Here is a 20486-nt window from a genome sequence, read left to right as displayed (position 1 = left end):
TACTGTTACCATGTAATTTTTGTTATTTCAGTTATATCTCGATATTGTCTTGTACCTTTACTGTTACCATGTATTTTTTGTTATTTCAGTTATATCTTGATAATGTCTTTTTCCAAGGCGAAACGTCGATTTCAAATAAGAACAAATGGAAAAATAGAGACCTAGTTTCAATTCACCCGGTTAATGGAAAATCTCTAATCAGGAAAATCGAGAATACGAAGAAAAAACTGAACTACAACAATGCTGTCGTTTTTAACTCCACGTGTGTGTGTATATATATATATATATATATATATATATATATATATATATATTGCAGTAATTCACAAGGCACACGTGAAAATAATATGCAGAAAAAACCACTGGTTTTTTCTGCATATATATTATATATATATATATATATATATATATATATATATATGAGGAAGGTGGAAGAGAAAGACACGGTTCTAAGACCGAATTTATTCCTGGCCGGTTTCGCTTATAGCTTCTTCAGAGGATTGATGCTCCTAGATAACGATACCACAATCCCACGAACTGGGCAGGGGACGCGGGTGGGTGGATAGAGGCCTGTAAATAATGAATTCATTGAAAAAAAAAAAGATTTAATCTATTTTATAGAAATAAATAAAAGACTTAATCTATTTTATTAAAATAAATAAAATAGATTTACTCTTTCATTTTATTTTCAATTAACTAATTATTCACAGGTCTCTATCCACCCACTCGCATCCTCTGCCCAGTTCATGGGATTGTGGTATCGGGTCTATGTATACGGTCAGCGTTATCCAGGAGCATCAATCCTCTGAAGAAGCTATAAGCGAAACCGGTCAGGAATAAACTCGGCCTTAGACCCGTGCATTTCTCTTCTACCTTCCTCAAACCTGTCACAGTGTATATATATATATATATTCTATCTGAGATAACACCTTGTTGTGGTGGATAGGCTCAAGAATCTTAATGACCACAAAATCTATGTCTATAGATGTGAAAATCTCTGCTGGGCCACCCATTTTGAACAGATTTATTATGAAAGATGGAATAAAGAGCAATTTGCACACACAGTCGCAGGACCCACTGCTAAATGGCATGTCCCTGATATCAAACAGGAAAATTCCTCATAAGTATATGGGTTACCATTAAATGACTGAGTGTATCATTGGGTACCCTATATATATCCTCTAAATATATTGAATAAGTTCTGCATTCCTCACCTATTTTGTTATCTTTCTTCATTCATTCTTTCCAAGTGTCCAAACCATCCCAATACTCTTTCATCAGCCCCCTTTCCATCCACACTCTCACCTCACCTCATTTCTCACTCTATCCAACCTTGTAACCCTCAGACACCATCTCAAACACATTCAAACCTCTCCTTTATGCCTCTTACATTCCAAGTCTCCACTCCATACAGTGTTGTATGCACAATCACTCTTTCATATAATCTTTTTGTATCCATTCCCAGATACCCATTTATCATGACACTTTTCAATCTCCCCAAGATACTTATTTGCTTCTCTCAGTTTAGTTTTCCTCCACTCCCCACTCCTTACATTCCTGCCATATGCGACCCCAAATACTTAAAACTGTCGACTTCCTCCAGCCTCTCTCCTTTGCGATTTACTTAAAACTGCCATCCTTTCCACTTGTATGTCTTATCACTTCAATTCTAACCTACATTTTACCTTCAACTTTCTCCAATTGCATATCTTTCCGAATTCCGTCACTGCCTTAATCCCCCCTCTGACCCTGCCACAAGAGCAGCATCATTCACAAACAATTGGCTCACTTCCCACTCCTCTCCCCTTATCTCTAAACATCTCCAATGCCCTGCCCATTACTTTTGCATTCACCTCCCATACCACCCCATCCATGTCCACAGCCTTGATGCAGCCCTACCTTCACCTGAAACTGATTCTTACAATATAAATCAAGCAATGCAATTGATAAAGAAAATAGTTAACAAGTATACATGTTTGTAGTTGATTTCAATTCTAAGGTAAGGAAGTATATGGCAATGAATCATGCACTAGGAATTTTGGAGTCGGCGAGAAAAATGAGGCAATATACTAGCCAATTTTACTTATATCTACAACATTTGAATGATTATTTCTTTCTGCTTGTGTTAAAAGCAAAGTGGGACATAACATTTCCACAACTAGAGGTGGTTTAACCTTACTACTTCATTACCTAGTACCCTCCACCCCCACCCCATCCATTCAGGGGGGGGGGGGAGAGAGAGAGAGAGAGAGAGAGAAAAAAAAAAAAAACTCTCTTCCTTGTTCCTATTTTTCTTGCAACCAATGCCTTCAAATCACTGTACTGTATATGTACAAAATACCCATACACACGAGTGTACCAGCTCTGGAAAGAAGAGGGCAGTACAAAACTACAGGAGACTGAAAGTGGATGCAGAAGTGTTCCTGACTGTTAGATAACTTTTGTAGGATAAAGTTCAACTCATGATTTTTTTTGGGTTCATTTCAATCAAATCAAATTCAAAATCAATTAAAAAGAACTACAAGTGGGTGTTGGATGAGTATAGGGTGGGTGCATGCCTTGGCTGACCAGGCCCATCCAGTGTTAATGTGTTTTCTGGTATATGGATGAAGGAACATATCAAATAATTTATTTTCCAATTCCTCAGATACCTTGAGTGTATAGATTTAACATCATAATATAATCAATATTCAAAATCAAGCAAATATGGTATGATTTCATGTTAATTGATGTGGTGTAGATACATATGAAATACGAGTTAAAAAGAATACTGGTAATCAATCAATTTGTTGCCTCAAATCTCTTGCAGAAGACCCCCAGCAACTTTAGCAGTATTATGGATATCTAATTAGTACTAAGGATTATCACTGTAAGTGTACAGCCACTTCAAACAATACATAATTTGGACAAATTCCTCTTTTACAGTGGAATTGAAATGTGAAACCATTAAGTTACATATTCCCCTTAATAATCTCTTAACAACACAGACCAGCCTTTGTGGATGGAGAAAAAGGAAAATATTAATCTTATATAATTTATTTTAGTAAAGATAGCTAAACAAGTGTTCATATCTAAATTACAATTCCTCTTCCTCCTCCTCCTCCTCCTCCTCTTCTTCTTCATCCTCCTCCTCTTCCTCATCATCGGTATCACTATCATCCTCATCTTCATCCTTCTTCGGCTGTTCAACCTTACTCTGCTCCTGCTCGGCTTTTTGCTTGTTCACAATCTTCATGAGATAAGCCATCTCCTGCTCTTCCATCTCATCTTCACTTTCGGACTCATTCTGAGCCTTGTCCTTCTTGGCACTCTTCACCTTTTCTGTAGCAGTTTCTTCCTGGATATCCTCTTCAATTTCATCTTCATCATCAAGGTTATCAATTTCATCTGTCTCTTTCTTTACAGTCTCTCTCTGTGCCTGAAAGTAGTTAAATGAATAAAAAAATCAATAAATTAAAAAAGGGTCACTACCAATATTTTTCTTATACCCCTAAAAAAAATGGGGTCCACAGGCAGAGCCCCTGCACTTTTGTTCTTTCATGAGCAAATTCGAGGGGTGTCTTGAAGGCATTTTGGGGGGACATTTTTATATAACTGTAAAGGCAAAAGACTGGGTTGGATGACTTAGATCCCTTCATCCTTTTTCCAGACATGTTTTGAAAAACATACAAACCTAAATTCCAGTAAAGGAGAGTTCAGCAAGAACGATCCTATTTTTTTGTTTTTGTTTTTTTGTTTAAACTGCAAACCTTTCCCCTCATGATTGATAGGTTGTAAGGTTTATAGATCCTGACCACTTGTCGCGTACAGTTGCAACTATTTCTTTCACCTTCGCTTCATCCTTCCTATCTATGATATTTGGTTTAGTTTTAATTTCATCTTAGTGTCAAAAAAGTTATTCCAATTCCAGGGCAGACATGCATGAACTAACAGTTTGGAAAAGACTGATGTCAAGATCTATATTGCTGAGCTGAGGTACACGAGCACTTGTACAGAAAAAAAAGAAAGAAAAAAATAAATAAATAAATAAATAACTGAGCTAGCTGTGGCCACAGGCCAAGGCTGAGTCCCTGGGCTGAATCACTAGTAAACAAATGCATGCAAGCTGTTCCATTGATGTTGCCATCGCGTACATGTGCACCCCACACACAAAAAATCGAGATCATTGTGGGCCAGAAAAAAGAAAAAAAAATAAGAAAAAAAAAAAAAAAAAGCTGAATTCAGATTTAAATCGGAAGAATATGCCTGGTTATGTCACCTTGGGCGTTCAATTTATACATTGATGGGGTGGTGTAATAGGTAAATGCAGGGGTAATGGGCCAGGGATTGGAGATGGTTAAAGAAAATGGGGGGAAAATGGGAGATAAGCCAGTTGTTGTTTTCTGACAACACTGCACTTGTAACAGGATCAGAGGAGGAATTAAGGAAGTTAGTAATGGAGTTTGAGAAGGTTTGCAAAAGAAGTTAGTTGAAGATAAATGTGGGCAAAAGTAAGTTGATGAGATGTACAAGGGGAGAGAATGGCAGCAAGTTAGAAGTGAGTATTAAGGGAGAGAGGCTGGAGGAAGTGGATAGTTTTAGATACTTGGATGCAAATGTGGCAGGAAAGGGGGGAGTGGAGGTAGAATGTAGATTAAAAGAAGCAAGTAAATGCCTTGGGAGCTTAAAAAGTGTAATGAGAAATAGACGTGTGCTCGTGTACCTCAGCTCAGCGATATAGATCTCGACATCAGTCTTTTCCGAACTGTATTCATGCATGTTGGCCCTAGAATTGGAATAACTTTTTTGACACTAAGATGGCATCTAAAGCTAAACCAAATATCATGGATAGGAAGGTTGAAACAAAGGTGAGAGAAATAGATGCAACTGTACGTGACAAGTGGTCGTGGGACTGGATGCTGCGGCTGATAGTGGATGGGACATTAGTGACAGAATGTATTCGGAAGACTGATCAAGCTGGAAAAGCCTATTGTGAATGGTGTGCATGTCTCATAACTTACGGAAAGGGTGGTTTTCAGGTAATCAACCAACATGTGGGCAAGAAAAAACACTTAGCCCACAAGTTAAGTGAAAATTTTCCCCCCAAAATGCCTTCTAGACACCTTTAAATTTGCTCATGAAAGAACAATAGTGCAGGCACTCCAGGGGGCGAACCCACTGGACCCCCAGCCAATGTAGATTTTTCTTTATGGTTACCCACTATCATGCCTGCATAACACATCCCTTTATCTCAAACCACTCTCTTCATTTCTAATTCTAACACTGGCTCTGCTAATCTTGTATAAACTCTTGACTGCTCTTAACAGCTTTCCTCCTGTTCCGTATACCTGAAATACCTCCCACAGTGGGAAGCAATTTAAGGGGTGCTTCCACTATCCACAATTTTTTACTATTTGAGTGGGGTCTTGGAACCCAACCATCTAAAATACTGGAACATAACTTTGTTTCTTTAACACTTCATTTGAAACATTTTTGGACTCTTCCTTTCTGCTTTCCTTGAATCCCAAGTTTCCTCCTTTCACTGTTGTATGTCAAAGAAACATCATTCAATCAACTGTTGCCCCGAGCTCCACAACAGAAAACCCAAAAACTGTTGCACTTACCTTCTTTGATTTCTTCTTTTTCTTCTTTTGCTTTTCTACTGGTTTCTCCACAAGTTCCACAGTAAAGTCATTAGGATCAACTGCCACATAACGCTTATCACCCATTGTTGTTAGAGGACCTGTGATGATTTCCTTCCTATGCTTCTTAGGAAGAGTTACCTCTGGTACACTATTCTTTGAACCTAAAATGGCATAAAAAAAAAGAAATATTAATCATACGGATACATGAAAGGCCCTTCCCCCTTATTAATTAGGGGTTCAAGTCAAAACATCCAACACACATTTAATACACAATGAAAGCCTCTCCCATCCACCTCGGAGATGCGTCATCCCTGTCCTTCATCACACTGCTTGGGTCAAGGGCAATGCAGCAAGACAACTTCACACCATGCCATGACCGCTGGAGCAAGTTTATCCTATCACTGCATTACATGGTGAGCCTCTTTTCTTCATCCACTCAATAATTTATGACACATTTATTGGTTGCATCTTTCTTTCATCCATTCAATCTCTATTCAGTCCGATATTTTGCAATCTCTTTTCCCTGCCTGACAGACACACCAATCCATCCACCTCATTCTCATTCTTCTTAAGCTCATTCTAAAAATTTCTGATTCCCTCACTTCTTGCTAATCTTTCCCCATTCATTTGTTCCTTATGCCCACATAATCTCAGCACTCTCTGATCTACTCTATCCAACTGCTCCCTTTCTACCTATTCTCTGCCTCACCTACATATTTTTCACTCTATCTATTCTTGTAATACCTATCACGATTCTAAAACACTTCCTCTTTCTCTCTCTCTCTCTCTCAAAAAAAAAAAAGTCAGACTTGGAATATAATTATGTCTTGAAGAAAATAAGGTAGGTAATTAAGTTGGCTGGTAAGAAAGGAGAAGGGTATGCAAGTTCAATAAGTAGACACACTGACATACACACAGGAGGATGGATGGTACGTGATTAAAAAACCTGAAACTACGTCAAAAACATATTCAATGATTGATGCGTCTTATACTCACTATAACTGACATAAATGGGGACAGCATTTGATGTGTCAGTTTTTAGGTGCAAAGTTTCAATATTTTTCATCCCTCCAGGAATATGAGTAGAAATCTTGTTCACTGCTGCCCTTATGTTTTCAACAAGATGTCTATCTGACTGGTTTAATCGCCCAACCTGTAGAAAAATATATATTTTCTTAATAATACATACATTATACCAAGGCTTTTTCCCCCTTACAAGGGAGGTAGCCATAAAGGAAAAGGCATAAAATCATTCCCACCCATTCCATCCCTGAATACACTCCACACCCCTCCACCCTCCCTCTCATCTTAGCACCTCCTGGATGACAGGTCATCCCTGCACCTTGTCCACTGCCCTGGGTCAGAAGCAGTGTCGCAAGACACAGCACATCCACAGCAAGGCCGCTTCATTAAATCAGCGATCCCCCCTCTCCGTCCCCTCACACATACTACCTCACCCCCATCCTCCCGACCATTCCACCTCATGCATCACATCATCCATATACAACCATTCTCCATTCACCCGTCTTCTGTCCTCTCCCGTCCTTCCTCAACAGACATTCCCCTCTTCCCCAAAGCCCCCTTCACCCCATCCATCCACCTCATCCTAGGACGTCCCTTTATGTTCACTCCCTCCACATCTGCCTTCCATACCTCTTTTACTAGTCTTTCTTCACTCATACATATACCAAGGGCTTTTTCCCCCTTCCAAGGGAGGTAGCCAAAGTCAAAGCACAAATCCACTCCCACTCATTTCAGCTCCACATACTTCACTCCCATTCACCATCTCCCTCTTTTCTTGGCTCCTGGATGATGGGTCATCCCTTCTTCTCATCCATTGCCCTGGGTCAGAAGCAGTGTCGCAAGACACAGCACATCCAGAGCAAGGCTGCTTCATTTAATTGGCAAACTACCCCTCTCCATCCTCTCATGCAGAAAAAGAGAAAATGGGGAGAAATCCCTTCAGGTTGCATCAAAATATCATTTACACATACTCCCTCACCCTCCAAATTTCTTCCAAGCATCACAGCATCATCCATACACAACCATTCTCCACTCACCCCTATTCTCTGTCTTCTCCCTTCCTTCCTCAACAGACATTCCCTTCTTTCCAAATGCTCCATTTACCCCATCCATCTATCTCATCCTTGGCCATCCACACTTCTTTTATTAATCTTTCTTCACCCATTCTTTACATGTATCCAAACCATCCCAATACCCTTTCATCAATCCCATCTACCAACTGTTTTTTTACCCCTACTCTCCTCCTCACCTTGTTCTCACTCTATCCAGCCTAGTAATCCTACCATACTTCTCAGGCATTTCATCTCAAACATATTCAAACTCTTCCTCTCTTATGTTCCATGTTTCTGTCCCATACGATGCTGTATGCACAATCAACCCTTAGCATCCATTTCCAAATGTCTATTTCTCATTACACTTTTTAATCCCCCAAGGCATTTACTTGCTTCTCTCAATCTACATTCTATCTCCACTCCTCCCTTACCTACTACACTCATCCCCAAGTATCTTAAGTTATCCACTTCTTCCAGTCTCTCCCTTAATACTCACTTCCAATTTGCTGACATCCTTTCTCCTTGTGCATCTCATCACATTTTACCCACATTTATCTTCAACTTCCTTCTTTCACACACCTCCCCAAACTGTCACTAACTTCCTTAATCCCTCCTCTGATCCAGCTACAAGCAGATTATAAAGGGACAAAAAAATAAATAAAAAAATTAAAAAATAAATAAATAAAATAATAAACAAATAAAATGAAATAAATAATAATAATAAATAAATAAAACTATATATATACATATACCAAAGGTTTTTTCTCCCTTACTAGGAAGGTAGCCAAAAACATACATACATATACCAAGGCTTTTTCCCCCTTACAAGGGGGGTAGCCAAAAAGAAAAAGGCATAAAATCATTCCCACCCATTCCATCCCTGAATACACTCCACACCCCTCCACCCTCCCTCTTATCTTAGCACCTCCTGAAAGACGGGTCATCCCTGCACCTTGTCCACTGCCCTGGGTCAGAAGCAGTGTCGCAAGACACAGCACATCCACAGCAAGGCCGCTTCATTAAATTGGCGACCCCCCAAAAAAAACAAAGGCATAAAATTCACTCCCATCCATTCCATCCCCACATACTCCTATTTACCTCCCTCCTTCCCTCTTATCTTAGCTCCTCCTGGATGATGGGTCATTCCTGCATCTTGCCCACTGCCCTAGGTCAGAAGCAGTGTTGCAAGAGACAGCACATCCACAAGAGGAAAAAAAGACACTCCACTCCATGATCTGTGAGTACATCCACTTACCTGCATCATTGCACAGTTCCCAAGCAGCTTCATGTGCAACACTCCCAGGGATAATTTCTTCTGTATTTCACCCTTCAAGTTTTTGGCTTTCATATTAACACCAATTGGATATCTGTGGAAAACAAGATTGGATTTATATTAGTCTCCCAGCATTGCCTTCAACTTGAGTACTATGGTGAAAGACAAAGATGATCTTTCAACCTTGAAGTGGTAATATGAGAGGGAGCATTAGAAGGGTGCATGAAGTTGGGGGAAGGAGGTGAAGCTTTGAAGTGGCTACATCTCTTTAAGAGGTATGAATGTATCGCAAAAATAATCACAATAGGGCTTGACTAAATAATATTGGAGAAACCACGGGGAAAATAAAGTCAGAATACTAAACATTTTCGTCTTATTACGACATCCTCAGAGTACAACTTTGGTACTCTGAGGATGTCGTAATAGATGAAAACGTTTAGTATTCAGACTTTATTTTTCCCGTGATTTCTGCAATAGTATGTATGTATGTATATATATATATATATATATATATGTATGTATCCCAGATCTATCATAGGACACCCCACAGGTCCTAAGTAACCAGTAACAGTCATATTCATCCAACAGTTACTCAGGGAAGAAACATTAGGTTGTCTGGATACAGCTAGTATGGGGAATGTAAAATGAGGTGTTCAGTGTCTTTTTGTGTGATGGTTGCATCTGAAGCAGTTTGTCTCTGTGGCCAGGCCTTTTCTGTGCTTATACTAATCTGGTACTGGATTCTGAATATACTAATGTTCATGCGGCTTTTGTTTTCCTTGGGAGATTTTTCTGTAGAACTAAAGTCTGGAGGGGTCTAATGAGATCAGAAATTTAGTGACTGGTCTTGAAGTACTTGTTTTATGATCTGCATGTAAATATGGTTTTGTATGTATTGTGTGGTGAAGGAAACAAAATGATGAGACACAAGGTGAGGAGGAGAACAGGGGTGGAAAAGGATATGGCAGATGGGGCTGATGAATGAGTATTGGGATGGTTTACATGCATGGAAAGAATGAGTGAAGAAAGATTACTAAAAGATGTGTGGAAGGCAGAGGTGGATGGGGTGAATTTTTGGGGACAACTGAGGATAAGACAGATGGCTGGATGGGGTGAAGGGAGCTTTGAGCAAGGGAGAAGACGATGAGAAATCCCTTCAGGTTGTGTCAAAATATCATTCACACATACTCCCTAACACCCCCTATACCCCACCCACTCCCTTCCATGCATCACAGCATCATCCATACACAACCATTCTTTACTGACCCCTATCTTCTGTCTTCTCCCTTCCTTCCTCAACAGACATTCCCTTCTTTCCCAATGCCCCTTTTACCCCATCCATCTCCTCTTTGGTTGCCCCCTCGTATTCACTCTCTCCACCTCTACCTTCCACACCTTTTACTAATATTTCTTCACACAACAAATTTAGAAAAAATAAATGAACAAATAAACAGAGTACAAAGTCAGTTACTTACTTTTTCTTCTCAAAGAAGTGTTTTCCCAAATGTTTTTTAATTCTGAACATAAGAGCTTCATCACAGAGTACGATATCAAAACGATTGGACAAATGGCGACGGGCCTCAAAGGGCATGTTCTCCACCTTTAGTTGCCGCAGAGGCATTACCTGTAAACACAAGCATAAGAAAAGTATGATACAGTGGTAATTGGGGTGAACTAAGCAAGGTGCTTGACAAGGGAAAGAGAAATCCTCACCCACGTCATCCCACTCTTGCTCGTTCCTTTCGCTTTTTGCTGTTGATCAAAATTCTGCCAGGCGGCATCACACATGATCAAACACATAAACACTGTTCAGCACTGGTGACATCCCCAAGCAGAATGAGATTACCTCAAACTAACCATGATGAAAGTTAAATGAAAATTTTAACAGTAGTGATATACCAGGCTAGATTAATAAACCTACTTCTGTGATATGCTCTGCAGCTTTCTTGCTGCGAAGGAGGTCTGTATAGAAATTGGCAGAATCCTCATGACTTTCCCTTAGGCCTTTCTTCAAGTCTTGTGTGATGAGGAGGACATCTGTCATTTCATCAACAAAGCTATGTGGGAGCGGTCTGGAAGTACCTTCAAGTCATTAGACACAAAGCTTTCTGTATATATTAACAAACTAAAAATATAAAGAGAAAGGGAGAGGGGGAAGGGGTAGATACACCATAACATATGCACAAAACAATTCTTTACAGTTTCATGTATGAGAAATGTTTGAATGACTACAATTAGTACAAACAGTAACACTGGAAAAATGCCAAACAAGGACTCCATGGTGGTTTTGATGATATCACTAAAAGAATTTTGAAAAAGCCTATGATAATGAAATACATAAATATAAATATATATATATATATATATATATATATATGTATTAGTGATGTACCGAAGCTTCGGTATCGGTATCGGTAAATATTGGTTTATTTTCAAGCTATCGGTACCGGTAAAATAGAAGGTATCGGTATTGAAAAATAAATACCGATACCTTGAGAGAAAATTTAAGTTAAATTACTTTCATTCATGAAACAAATAAATAATTATATAAATATATAAAGTAAAGGGTGTCTTTCACGCCATGTGGTTGTGGAATCATTTGCGTCTTATGTAAGAAGAGAAGAGAGCTAGCTGATGGCTATTATCCTATTACCCTTTTCGATCTCATTCTTAATATTTATTTATTGTAATTATTTATTTATATTTAATATTTGAACTTGCATTTTTCAGATAGTCAATATTGTGATAAATTTATTAAATTACAATTAGAATTGCCAGAATTAGCAATAATGCCTAAGTCAAAGCAAAGTGTTATATGGAATCTAGTGACAGTATGCAAAGATGATTCTTCAAAAGTATCCTGTAATTTCTGTAATACAATATTAAGCAGAGGAGGAATAAACAGGCAAACCCAAACAACAACAAATATTAGAAAGCATCTTCAACATAAACATCCTGATGAGTTTGGAAATGCCGAATTGGAGCAGAAAAAAGCAGCTGAATCAAACCCAACACTTGCCTCATTCTTAAATGTTCCACCTACCAAAAAGCTAAAAATTTCAACTTCAACTTCTAGTCAAAGTCAAACAGGCTGTTCAAGTGCAAAACAGGTATCTCAACAGCCAACTCTTGAAGCTACTCTCCAGTACAAAAAGATTTGGGACATCAACAGTGCTCCAGCAAAAGAGGTACACAAATATATTGCTGAAATGATCACAATAGATTGTCAACCTATATCTATTGTAGAAGATCTGGGATTTGCTAGGCTCCTTAATCACTTAAAACCAAACTATAAGATCCCAAGCAGGAAATACATCTCTAACACAACTATCCCAGAGCTTTATGAAAAAGTGCACAATAAAGTACAAGGCATTGTGAGCAATGCGCAAAATATCGGTATCGGTATCGGTAACCCATTAAATTCCTGTATCGGTATCGGTAAAATGCTAAAAAAATATCGGTATCGGTAAAAATTTTGGTTCTGGCACATCACTAATATATATACATATATATTGCACTCTTTGATTATGATACTCACACTTTTATGGAGACCATCTGTGCTTCTCCCTTTTCTGTCAATTTAGGAATCTTGAAACACTGGACCTGCAAAACATGAACACACATTTCATTAACCTCTTCAAAACAAGTTAAATATTCATGCACACATCAGGTTGCTCGTCATATGATGATGCATCACAATACACGCATTGCAAAATATAAAGTTACTGTTGTTTAACTCATTCTCTTTCACCCTGAACAAATGTGTCACAGAAAATGTGATCAAGACTGTTCACAGAATACGGGGGGGTCACTCAGCTACAACAAAATGAATATAGTCAGGAAGTCGACGCCCACATTCTTATATACTCCACTCATGGCTCATGATGCATACATGGGCATCTTTGTATTCAAGAGGTACTCATGATACCAGTGGTGGTGCAGCAACAGACCAGAATATACAACTGCAGGAAATTTGGTGAAAAAGTCGAGAGTAATACAGCATTGGCGACCCCTGTGGTGATGTACATAGAATGAATAGTGATGATATTATTCCCTTCACTAAAAGTTTAGGTAGTTACCTATTGCACTGGGCAAACTACATATAGAACAGGCCATTGTATCTACCACATGTTGGCCAGCATAGCAATGTCATGCTTTTGTATATCTAAGCATAGTAGTGGTCCAACAGGCTAAAACCTCATTACTACCAAATTGAAGGATGGGAGAGGACAGAAGATAGGGTGAATGGAGAATGGTTGTATATGGATATGTTGTGATCCATGAGGTGGAATGAGTTGGGGATGGGGGATGAGGGAGTATGTGAGAAAAATTTGACACAGCCCGAAGGGATTTCTCCCCATCTCCTTTTCTGTATGAGGGGACGGAGAGAGGGGGTACCCAATTTAATGAAGCAGCCTTGCTGTGGATGTGCTGTGTCTTGTGACACTGCTTCTGACCTAGGGCAGTGGACAGGATGCAGGGATGACCCATCATCCAGGAGGTGCAAAGATAAAAGGGAGGGAAGAGGGTGCAGGGGAGTGGAGTGTGATAGGGATGGAATGGGTGAGAGTGGTTTTTATGCCTTTGGTTTTTGGCTACCTCCCTTAAAAGGGGGAAAAGGGCCTTTGGTATATGTATGTACTACCAAACTGGGGGAGGTTGCCACTGTGATAAAAAGATATCCTGGCTGCAGCCACAACAATAAGGAAAAATGTTACCCTGTATAGGAGGAATTAAATCTACCTACATACCAAGGGCTTCTTCCCTCTTATAAGGAAGGTAACCATGTCAAAGGCAAGCACTCATGTCCACCCATTCCACCACCCTTGTTTTTCTCTTATCTTAGCTCCTTGTTAATGAAGGGTCATCCCTGTCTCATGCCCATTACCCAGGTCAGCAGCAATGCAACAAGACACAGTACATCTACAGCAGGGCCACTTCACTTACATGGTGACCCCCCCTCCCCTCAAGCAGAAATTAGAGAAGACAAGGAAAAAATCCCTTCAGGCCGTGTCAAAATATCATCTATACCCAACCATCCTCCACTCATCCCTATCCCCTGTCTTCTCCTTTCCCTGTTCATCAGATATTCCCCTCTTGGTCAAATTCCCTTTCACCCCGTATATCCACATCATCCACAGTTGTTCCCTCGAGTTCACTCCATCCAACTTTACTTTCCACACCTCTTTTCCTAATCTTTCTTCATTCATTCTTTACATGTGTCCAAATCATCCCAATATTCTTTCATTAGCTCTATCTGCCACCTCACTTTCTGCTTTTCTTAAATTCCAAGTTGTCTTTGCCCCATACAATATCATAAGTACAATCACCCCTTCACACAATCTTCTCTTTGAATCCACTCCCAGATGCATATTTCTTGTGATATTTTTCAATCTCCCCAAGACATTTATTTGCTTCTTTCAATCTACAGTTTACTTCTAACCCCACTCCTCCTTTTCCCTGTCACATATGAGCCCAAAAACTAATGTCCACTTCCTTCAGCCTTTCTCCTTTAAGAATTACTCTCAGCTTGCTGCCTTCCCTTGTACATCTCATTACCTTTATTTTACCCACATTTACTTTCAACTTATCATATACCTTCCCAAACTCTGTCACTAACTGTTTTAATCCCTCCTCAGACCCTGCCACAAGCAGTGTCATTCATAAACAACAACTGGCTCACCTTCCACATCTCTCCACAATTTCCAACCATCTACAATCCCCTCTCTATTACTGTTGCATTTACCTCCCATCCATGTACACAGTGAACAGTCATGACAATATGACATTACCCTGATGCAGTCCCATCTTTATCTCAAACCATTCACTCTCTCCATTTCCAATCCTTACACGAGCTCTACTATTCTCATAAAAAATCTTTACTGCCCCTAATAGCTTTCCCCCAATCCCATGTATCTGCAATACCTCTCAGAAATCAAGTAGTTAAAATAAAACTAATTTAACCTTTCTAATACAAGTTGAATATTTGCACACACATTAGATTGCCTGATGTTCAATGATGCATCACAATATGTGTATTACAAAATATAATGTTATAGCTGTTATACTTGTTCTCTTTTACCCTGAATGTTTATATCTACAGAAAATGTAATCCAACCCGTTCGCAGAATATGGGGGTCACTCAATTATACATACATACATATACATATACCAAGGCTTTTTCCCCCTGGTAAGGGGGAAGAAGCCTTGGTATATGTATGTATGTACAAGGGAGGTAGCCAAAAAGAAAAAGGCATAAAATCATTCCCACCCATTCCATCCCTGAATACACTCCACAACCCCTCCACCCTCCCTCTTAGCACTCAATTATAACTTCAAAATAAATATAATCAGGACACTGATGATGGCATTCTCATATACTCACTCATGTATCATGACGCCTGTGTAGGCATCATCATATTCTAAGGGATACCAATGACCCACTGTTGAAGAAGAATAGGCGAAAATAAAAAGATCCGTATAATTCGATCACTATCAAAATATGATCTTTTTACTTTCACCTATTCTTCTCTGAAAGTGGGTCATTAGTATTATTTTACCAATGTGCTACGACATTACTTTGTTGATATTCTAAGGGAATACTGTGTGCCAAACATACCTGAAGGTTGACTCGAGCTCGTTCATCCTCTTCATCCTCTAACAGCTGCTTGATCCCAATTGTATTTTTCTTTGATAATTCTGCTAACTTCCTCACACCACTTACGGCTTGAAACAGCTGTAAATTTAAGGGTACAAATTTCATACCTAAAAGAGTAACTTAAAACTTAAGTACCTGAGAGCATATGACTTAATTTTACAAACTATTTAAAATATCATTAAGGCCAGTTCAGTGTCATAACAACTTTCTATAATCCAAGGATTATCTACTAAACCAATCATTTTATATTGGTGACAGCAAAGTCTGTATTGGCAATTACTTGTACAGTAACTCCAAGCCCAAATAGCTGAGTCTTATTGCCTTGGTGCTCCCTTCAAGGACACTTACAAACCTTAAGAGAACATATGACAACCACCCAGCAGAAAAATATATAAAATAAATAAATAGAAAAAAATATTTACACACTGTAATTAGTGAGGTGTACACAATAGTATGTTCTGATTTCCGTGTGATGTTTTTGATCAATCTTATGCCTCAGGTGGCAGGAAGGAACCCACCAATGGCCCCAAAAGTAACCCACAAAATTTTCCAAAAATACTGCACTACCATACCATCTAAATTGTTTAAATGTTGGTAATTGTAAGATGACATGCTATATATATATATATATATACATATATATATATACATATATATATATATATATATATATATATATACAGTCAAACCTCGGTTATCGAACGCTTCTGTTCTCGACCAAATCGGTTTTCGACCAAAAATTTCGAGAATTTTACGTCTCAGAACTCGACCAAATTTCGGCTCTCGAACAAACCGAAAGAAGCCGAGCGTACCCGAACGCGGCTCACTCGCGAGCCGAGAGAACTCGAACGCTAAGGACGCTTCCTCCGTAGCGCATTTGCGATCAAAGTTCATTCCGAGCAGACGTGTTCGTTCTTATTTACGTAAATCTGACTTTTTTTCATCTTTGCATCGTGTATTAGCCCCTAATCATGGGTCCAAAGAAAGCAAGTTCAAGTGGTGAAGAAAAGAGGAAAGTAGTGCGCAAAACTATTGAATTTAAAAAAGAATTAATAGCGAAATATGAATCTGGCGTTCGTGTGTCTGCGTTGGCTAAGGAGTTTGGGATGGCGAAATCGACGATAAGCACCATCCTAAAAAATAAAGACCAGGTTAAAGCAAGTGATGTGGCTAAAAGATCAAGTGTTTTTAGCAAACAAAGGCCACAGGTATTGGAGGAAGTGGAAAAACTTTTGCTGATTTTCGTAAATGAGAAACAGTTAGCAGGTGATACTCTTAGTGAAGATGCAATTTGTGCCAAAGCAAGACAATTGTATGAAGATTTGATAAAAAAAGATCCTAGCATTATTCCGGAAGGGTTTGATAAGCAAGCAGAGGTGGTTTGAAAAGTTTAAGAAAAGAAGTGGGATACACTTATTTATGGTAAACAGTATACAGTGCAGTTTATGGTGTAAAATAGTAAAAAAAAATTAGAAAAAGTTGTTTTTTAGACTTGGAACGGATTAAAATTATTTACATTGATTATAATGAGAAAAATTGTTTCGGTTTTCGAACAAATCGCTTTTCGAACAGCCTTCTCGAACGGATTATGTTCGAAAACCGAGGTTTGACTGTATATATATTTATCAACCAAAGTACACTTTAATTCTAAGCCATCAACATCAGGAGACCCGCAGAGGCCAACATGCAGAAATTGAAATGTGGTACGGCCGAGGACTCGAACCAGGGCTATCATGTGACAAGTGCTTTAGTGACTTCAATTTCTGCATGCTGGCCTCCGCAGGTCTCCCGATGTTGATAGGTTAGAATTAAAGTGTATTGTGGTTGATAAAAATGTATCTCTGTTCACTGGGACCCATTCATTGTACACATATATATATATATATATGTGTGTGTGTGTGTGTGTGTGTGTGTGTGTGTGTGTGTGTGTCTTCTGTGTAATGCATGTAGTCATATGGTGTGTGGAACCAGCAGAATGGTTTGTGTTTGTACATCTTCAGTCCTCGGGGATAACCTGCTCAGTGGCAAGCCTGAGACTCTGTGTTTTGGATGCATATTTCTCTTCAGTTTATGTCAAAGAATGTTTGGTTCCCTTGAGTGTTGTCAGATCTATTTTGTTATATTTGCACTTAAGATCTTTGAGAGTATGTTTTGTATGGATAGCCTGCGAGATACTCAGGGATTAAGTTTTGGCATATCTATGAGTAGCAAAGTAGACAAATGACTATTTTGTTCTGTACTGCAAGTTATGGTCGTTATAAAAAGTCTATCCAGTCAAAACAAAACATATCGGTACTATGCTTACTGTTGACTTTTTGACTAATTTACATGCAGTCATCTTCTTTTGCTTCTTTGCTTTTGACTTCTGAGCCACTTTTTTCCCTTCTTTCTCGATATTCTCTTCTGAGACTTTGTCTTTTTTCAAGTCACTCTCTTCATTAGCAGTACCATCTTCTTGCTCTGTCTGCCCTTCCTCCAGTGCAGTCTTCCTCTTCCTAGTTCTCTTTCTTTTCCTCTTACCATTCTGGTCGGTAATCAACGTTTCTGCAGAAATTCTGAAACAGAATAAATGGATAGGTATATCCTAGGCTTCACATGAATAATGCATTATCATTTCCGAGTTAATCAAAGTGTAGTTTATGTAAAGAATAAGCATAATATTCTACTTACCCTAACTCTGGAGAATCTGTGGCATTTGTGTCCTCAGTGTTATCTTTATCTTTACTTAATGAACCTTTAGCGTTCATTAATCTCCTCTTCTTCCTTGACACCTTCACCTGTCTAACATTTTTAAGAACAGTTGTTTTCTCTAATTTCTTTGAATTAATCTGTCCTTTGGTCTGTTTGGAAACACTGCTTTTAAGCTTCTTTTTATGGCCTTTACTGCCTACAGGGGCTTTCTTAGCTTTCTGTGGACGTATTATTCCCATTGCTGAAAATAAAGATTTATGAAACCAAGTCGAGACCAAAGTATTGTCATTACAGCAATCTGTGGTCAGCTGAGTAACAGTCAGCTTTTGGAATTTGGGAGTTTTGCAAGGATGATAAAAGATATTAGTTTTTATATTTCCAGGATGACAGAGGCTTATTTTCCAAACTCAACTGATCAAAATACAAGGGGGGATCTCTATAGTATTTTTATCATTCATTTTCCCGTTTAGTTTCAATTTTCTGAGGCAAATTACGTTACAAAGAGTAATTCAAGATGATAATTGCTCAGATAAAATTATGAACGTTCTTGTCCAGTAATATATTATTTATGTATGAGAACTATGTAAGATAAAAAATTAGGTAAAATTTTACTTTCGACCTTTGTTGGAATATAGCAATACAAAATTAAATAGTAATTTTGTAAATTAAAATGTATGAACGTAATATGCAATTTTGTGTGCGGAAATGAAAATAAAAAAAGTTGCTAAAACAGATTTCTAAGTAACGAAGTTGTGTACTACGAATGGTATGCCATGTTTGTTATGGTAGATTCCGACATCGGAGAAATGAAAGAACGATAAATTTGTCTAAACTAAACTAAAGTAAAGTAAAGTAAACTAAACTAACCTAACCGGTAAAATTTTACTTTCGACCATTGGAGGAATATAGCCATACAAAAGCTGAGAGAGTGGTTGAAAAGCCCGCCAACGTCTCTCACGACGACGACGACGAGGACCAGCCGGATGATATCTAATTTGCAGGTAATGATTTATTAAACACAGGTTAGGTTAGTTTAGTTTTGGACAAATTTATCGTCCGTTCATTTCTCCAACGTCGGCATCTACCACAACAAACATGGCATACCATTCGTCGTACACGACTTCGTAACCTAAGAAATCTGTTTTAGCAACGTATTTTTATTTTCATTTCCGCACACAAAATTGCATAATACGTTGATACATTTTAATTTACAAAATTACTATTTAATTTTGTATTGCTATATTCAAAGGTCAAAAGTAAAATTTTACCAAAAATTAATCCTATATCCTACTAAGTAACTAAGAAAAACAAACTATCACATGAAACATAAATAGCTGAAGTACATTTATGCATAAATACTCGTCACTACACATACAATGATACATAACATATGATACTACTGTATGATAATGATTATCATTATCATAATCATGATAATCATTATCATACAGTAGTATCATATGTTATGTATCATTGTATGTGTAGTGACGAGTATTTATGCATAAATGTACTTCAGCTATTTATGTGTTTCATGTGATAGTTTGTTTTTCTTAGTAGGATATAGGTTTAATTTTTTATCTTACATAGTTCTCATACATAAATAATATATTACTGGACAAGAACGTTCATAATTTTATCTGAGCAATTATCATCTTGAATTACTCTTTGTAACGTAATTTGCCTCAGAAAATTGAAACTAAACGGGAAAATGAATGATAAAGATACTATAGAGACCCCCCCTTGTATTTTGATCAGTTGAGTTAAGTATCCTACTGGTTTCACAAGTATCATAATGATTATGTTATGATACTTGTGAAACTAGTAGGATACTTACTTAGAATCATATGTACACATTAATATGACAAACCAATCCATAAAAAATATGGTGACACACTCATTTTTTATATCTCACTTAAAATATTACCATTGGTTATTCAATTAAGAGATACTTTTCCATCCCATATGTGATAACTACAACAACCTTTGCAATATTTCCCCTACTCACTTGTACGCCACACGTGAACTTCTCCGCCGCGTGTTGATGTTTTGTACTAGTTATGAAAAATAATTCGAGATCAACTTAACTTAAATATATACATATGTAATTTTTTTATATTTTTAGATTAAATGATATATAATTACTTTCCTGAATTAGATGAAAAATA

At 38.1% G+C, this 20486-nt stretch overlaps 1 protein-coding gene across 3 annotated transcripts; it reads right to left on the bottom strand.

Annotated features, from left to right (window-relative positions):
- Positions 1–3020: 3020 nt before the first annotated feature.
- On the bottom strand, positions 3021–20441 carry LOC143026266 (uncharacterized). Of its 3 annotated transcripts, none has more exons than XM_076186360.1 (11): positions 20327–20441; positions 18301–18562; positions 17936–18185; positions 15592–15708; positions 12511–12575; positions 10894–11044; positions 10448–10596; positions 8955–9066; positions 6621–6777; positions 5604–5785; positions 3021–3418 (listed from the first exon to the last, which is right to left on the bottom strand). In XM_076186360.1, exons 2-11 carry the CDS (start codon positions 18558–18560, stop codon positions 3077–3079), a joined length of 1785 nt encoding a protein of 594 aa, XP_076042475.1. In that variant the 5' UTR covers positions 18561–18562; positions 20327–20441; the 3' UTR covers positions 3021–3076. The 3 variants fall into 3 exon arrangements, with proteins under 3 accessions (XP_076042475.1, XP_076042474.1, XP_076042476.1); XM_076186359.1 differs by having other exon boundaries at positions 20246–20356; XM_076186361.1 differs by having other exon boundaries at positions 20303–20332.
- Between the last annotated feature and the right edge of the window lie 45 nt (positions 20442–20486).

The sequence above is a fragment of the Oratosquilla oratoria genome, chromosome 6 (genome assembly GCF_046742065.1).
Source record: "Oratosquilla oratoria isolate Oo_2021 chromosome 6, ASM4674206v1, whole genome shotgun sequence".
In the NCBI taxonomy this organism is placed as follows: Eukaryota; Metazoa; Arthropoda; class Malacostraca; order Stomatopoda; family Squillidae; genus Oratosquilla; species Oratosquilla oratoria.
The sequence above is the reverse complement of the archived record's forward strand: the minus strand, read 5'-3'. Positions and strand labels throughout refer to the sequence as shown.

Excerpts from the sequence above, each read along its gene's own strand:
- LOC143026266 (XM_076186360.1), bottom strand. The coding sequence starts at position 18,560 with ATGGGAATAATACGTCCACAGAAAGCTAAGAAAGCCCCTGTAGGCAGT. Across the intron at positions 18,186-18,300 it reads ACAGATTCTCCAGAGTTAGG|AATTTCTGCAGAAACGTTGA; the intron begins GTAAGTAGAATA and ends ATTCTGTTTCAG. Across the intron at positions 5,786-6,620 it reads CCCCATTTATGTCAGTTATA|GTTCAAAGAATAGTGTACCA; the intron begins GTGAGTATAAGA and ends ATGCCATTTTAG.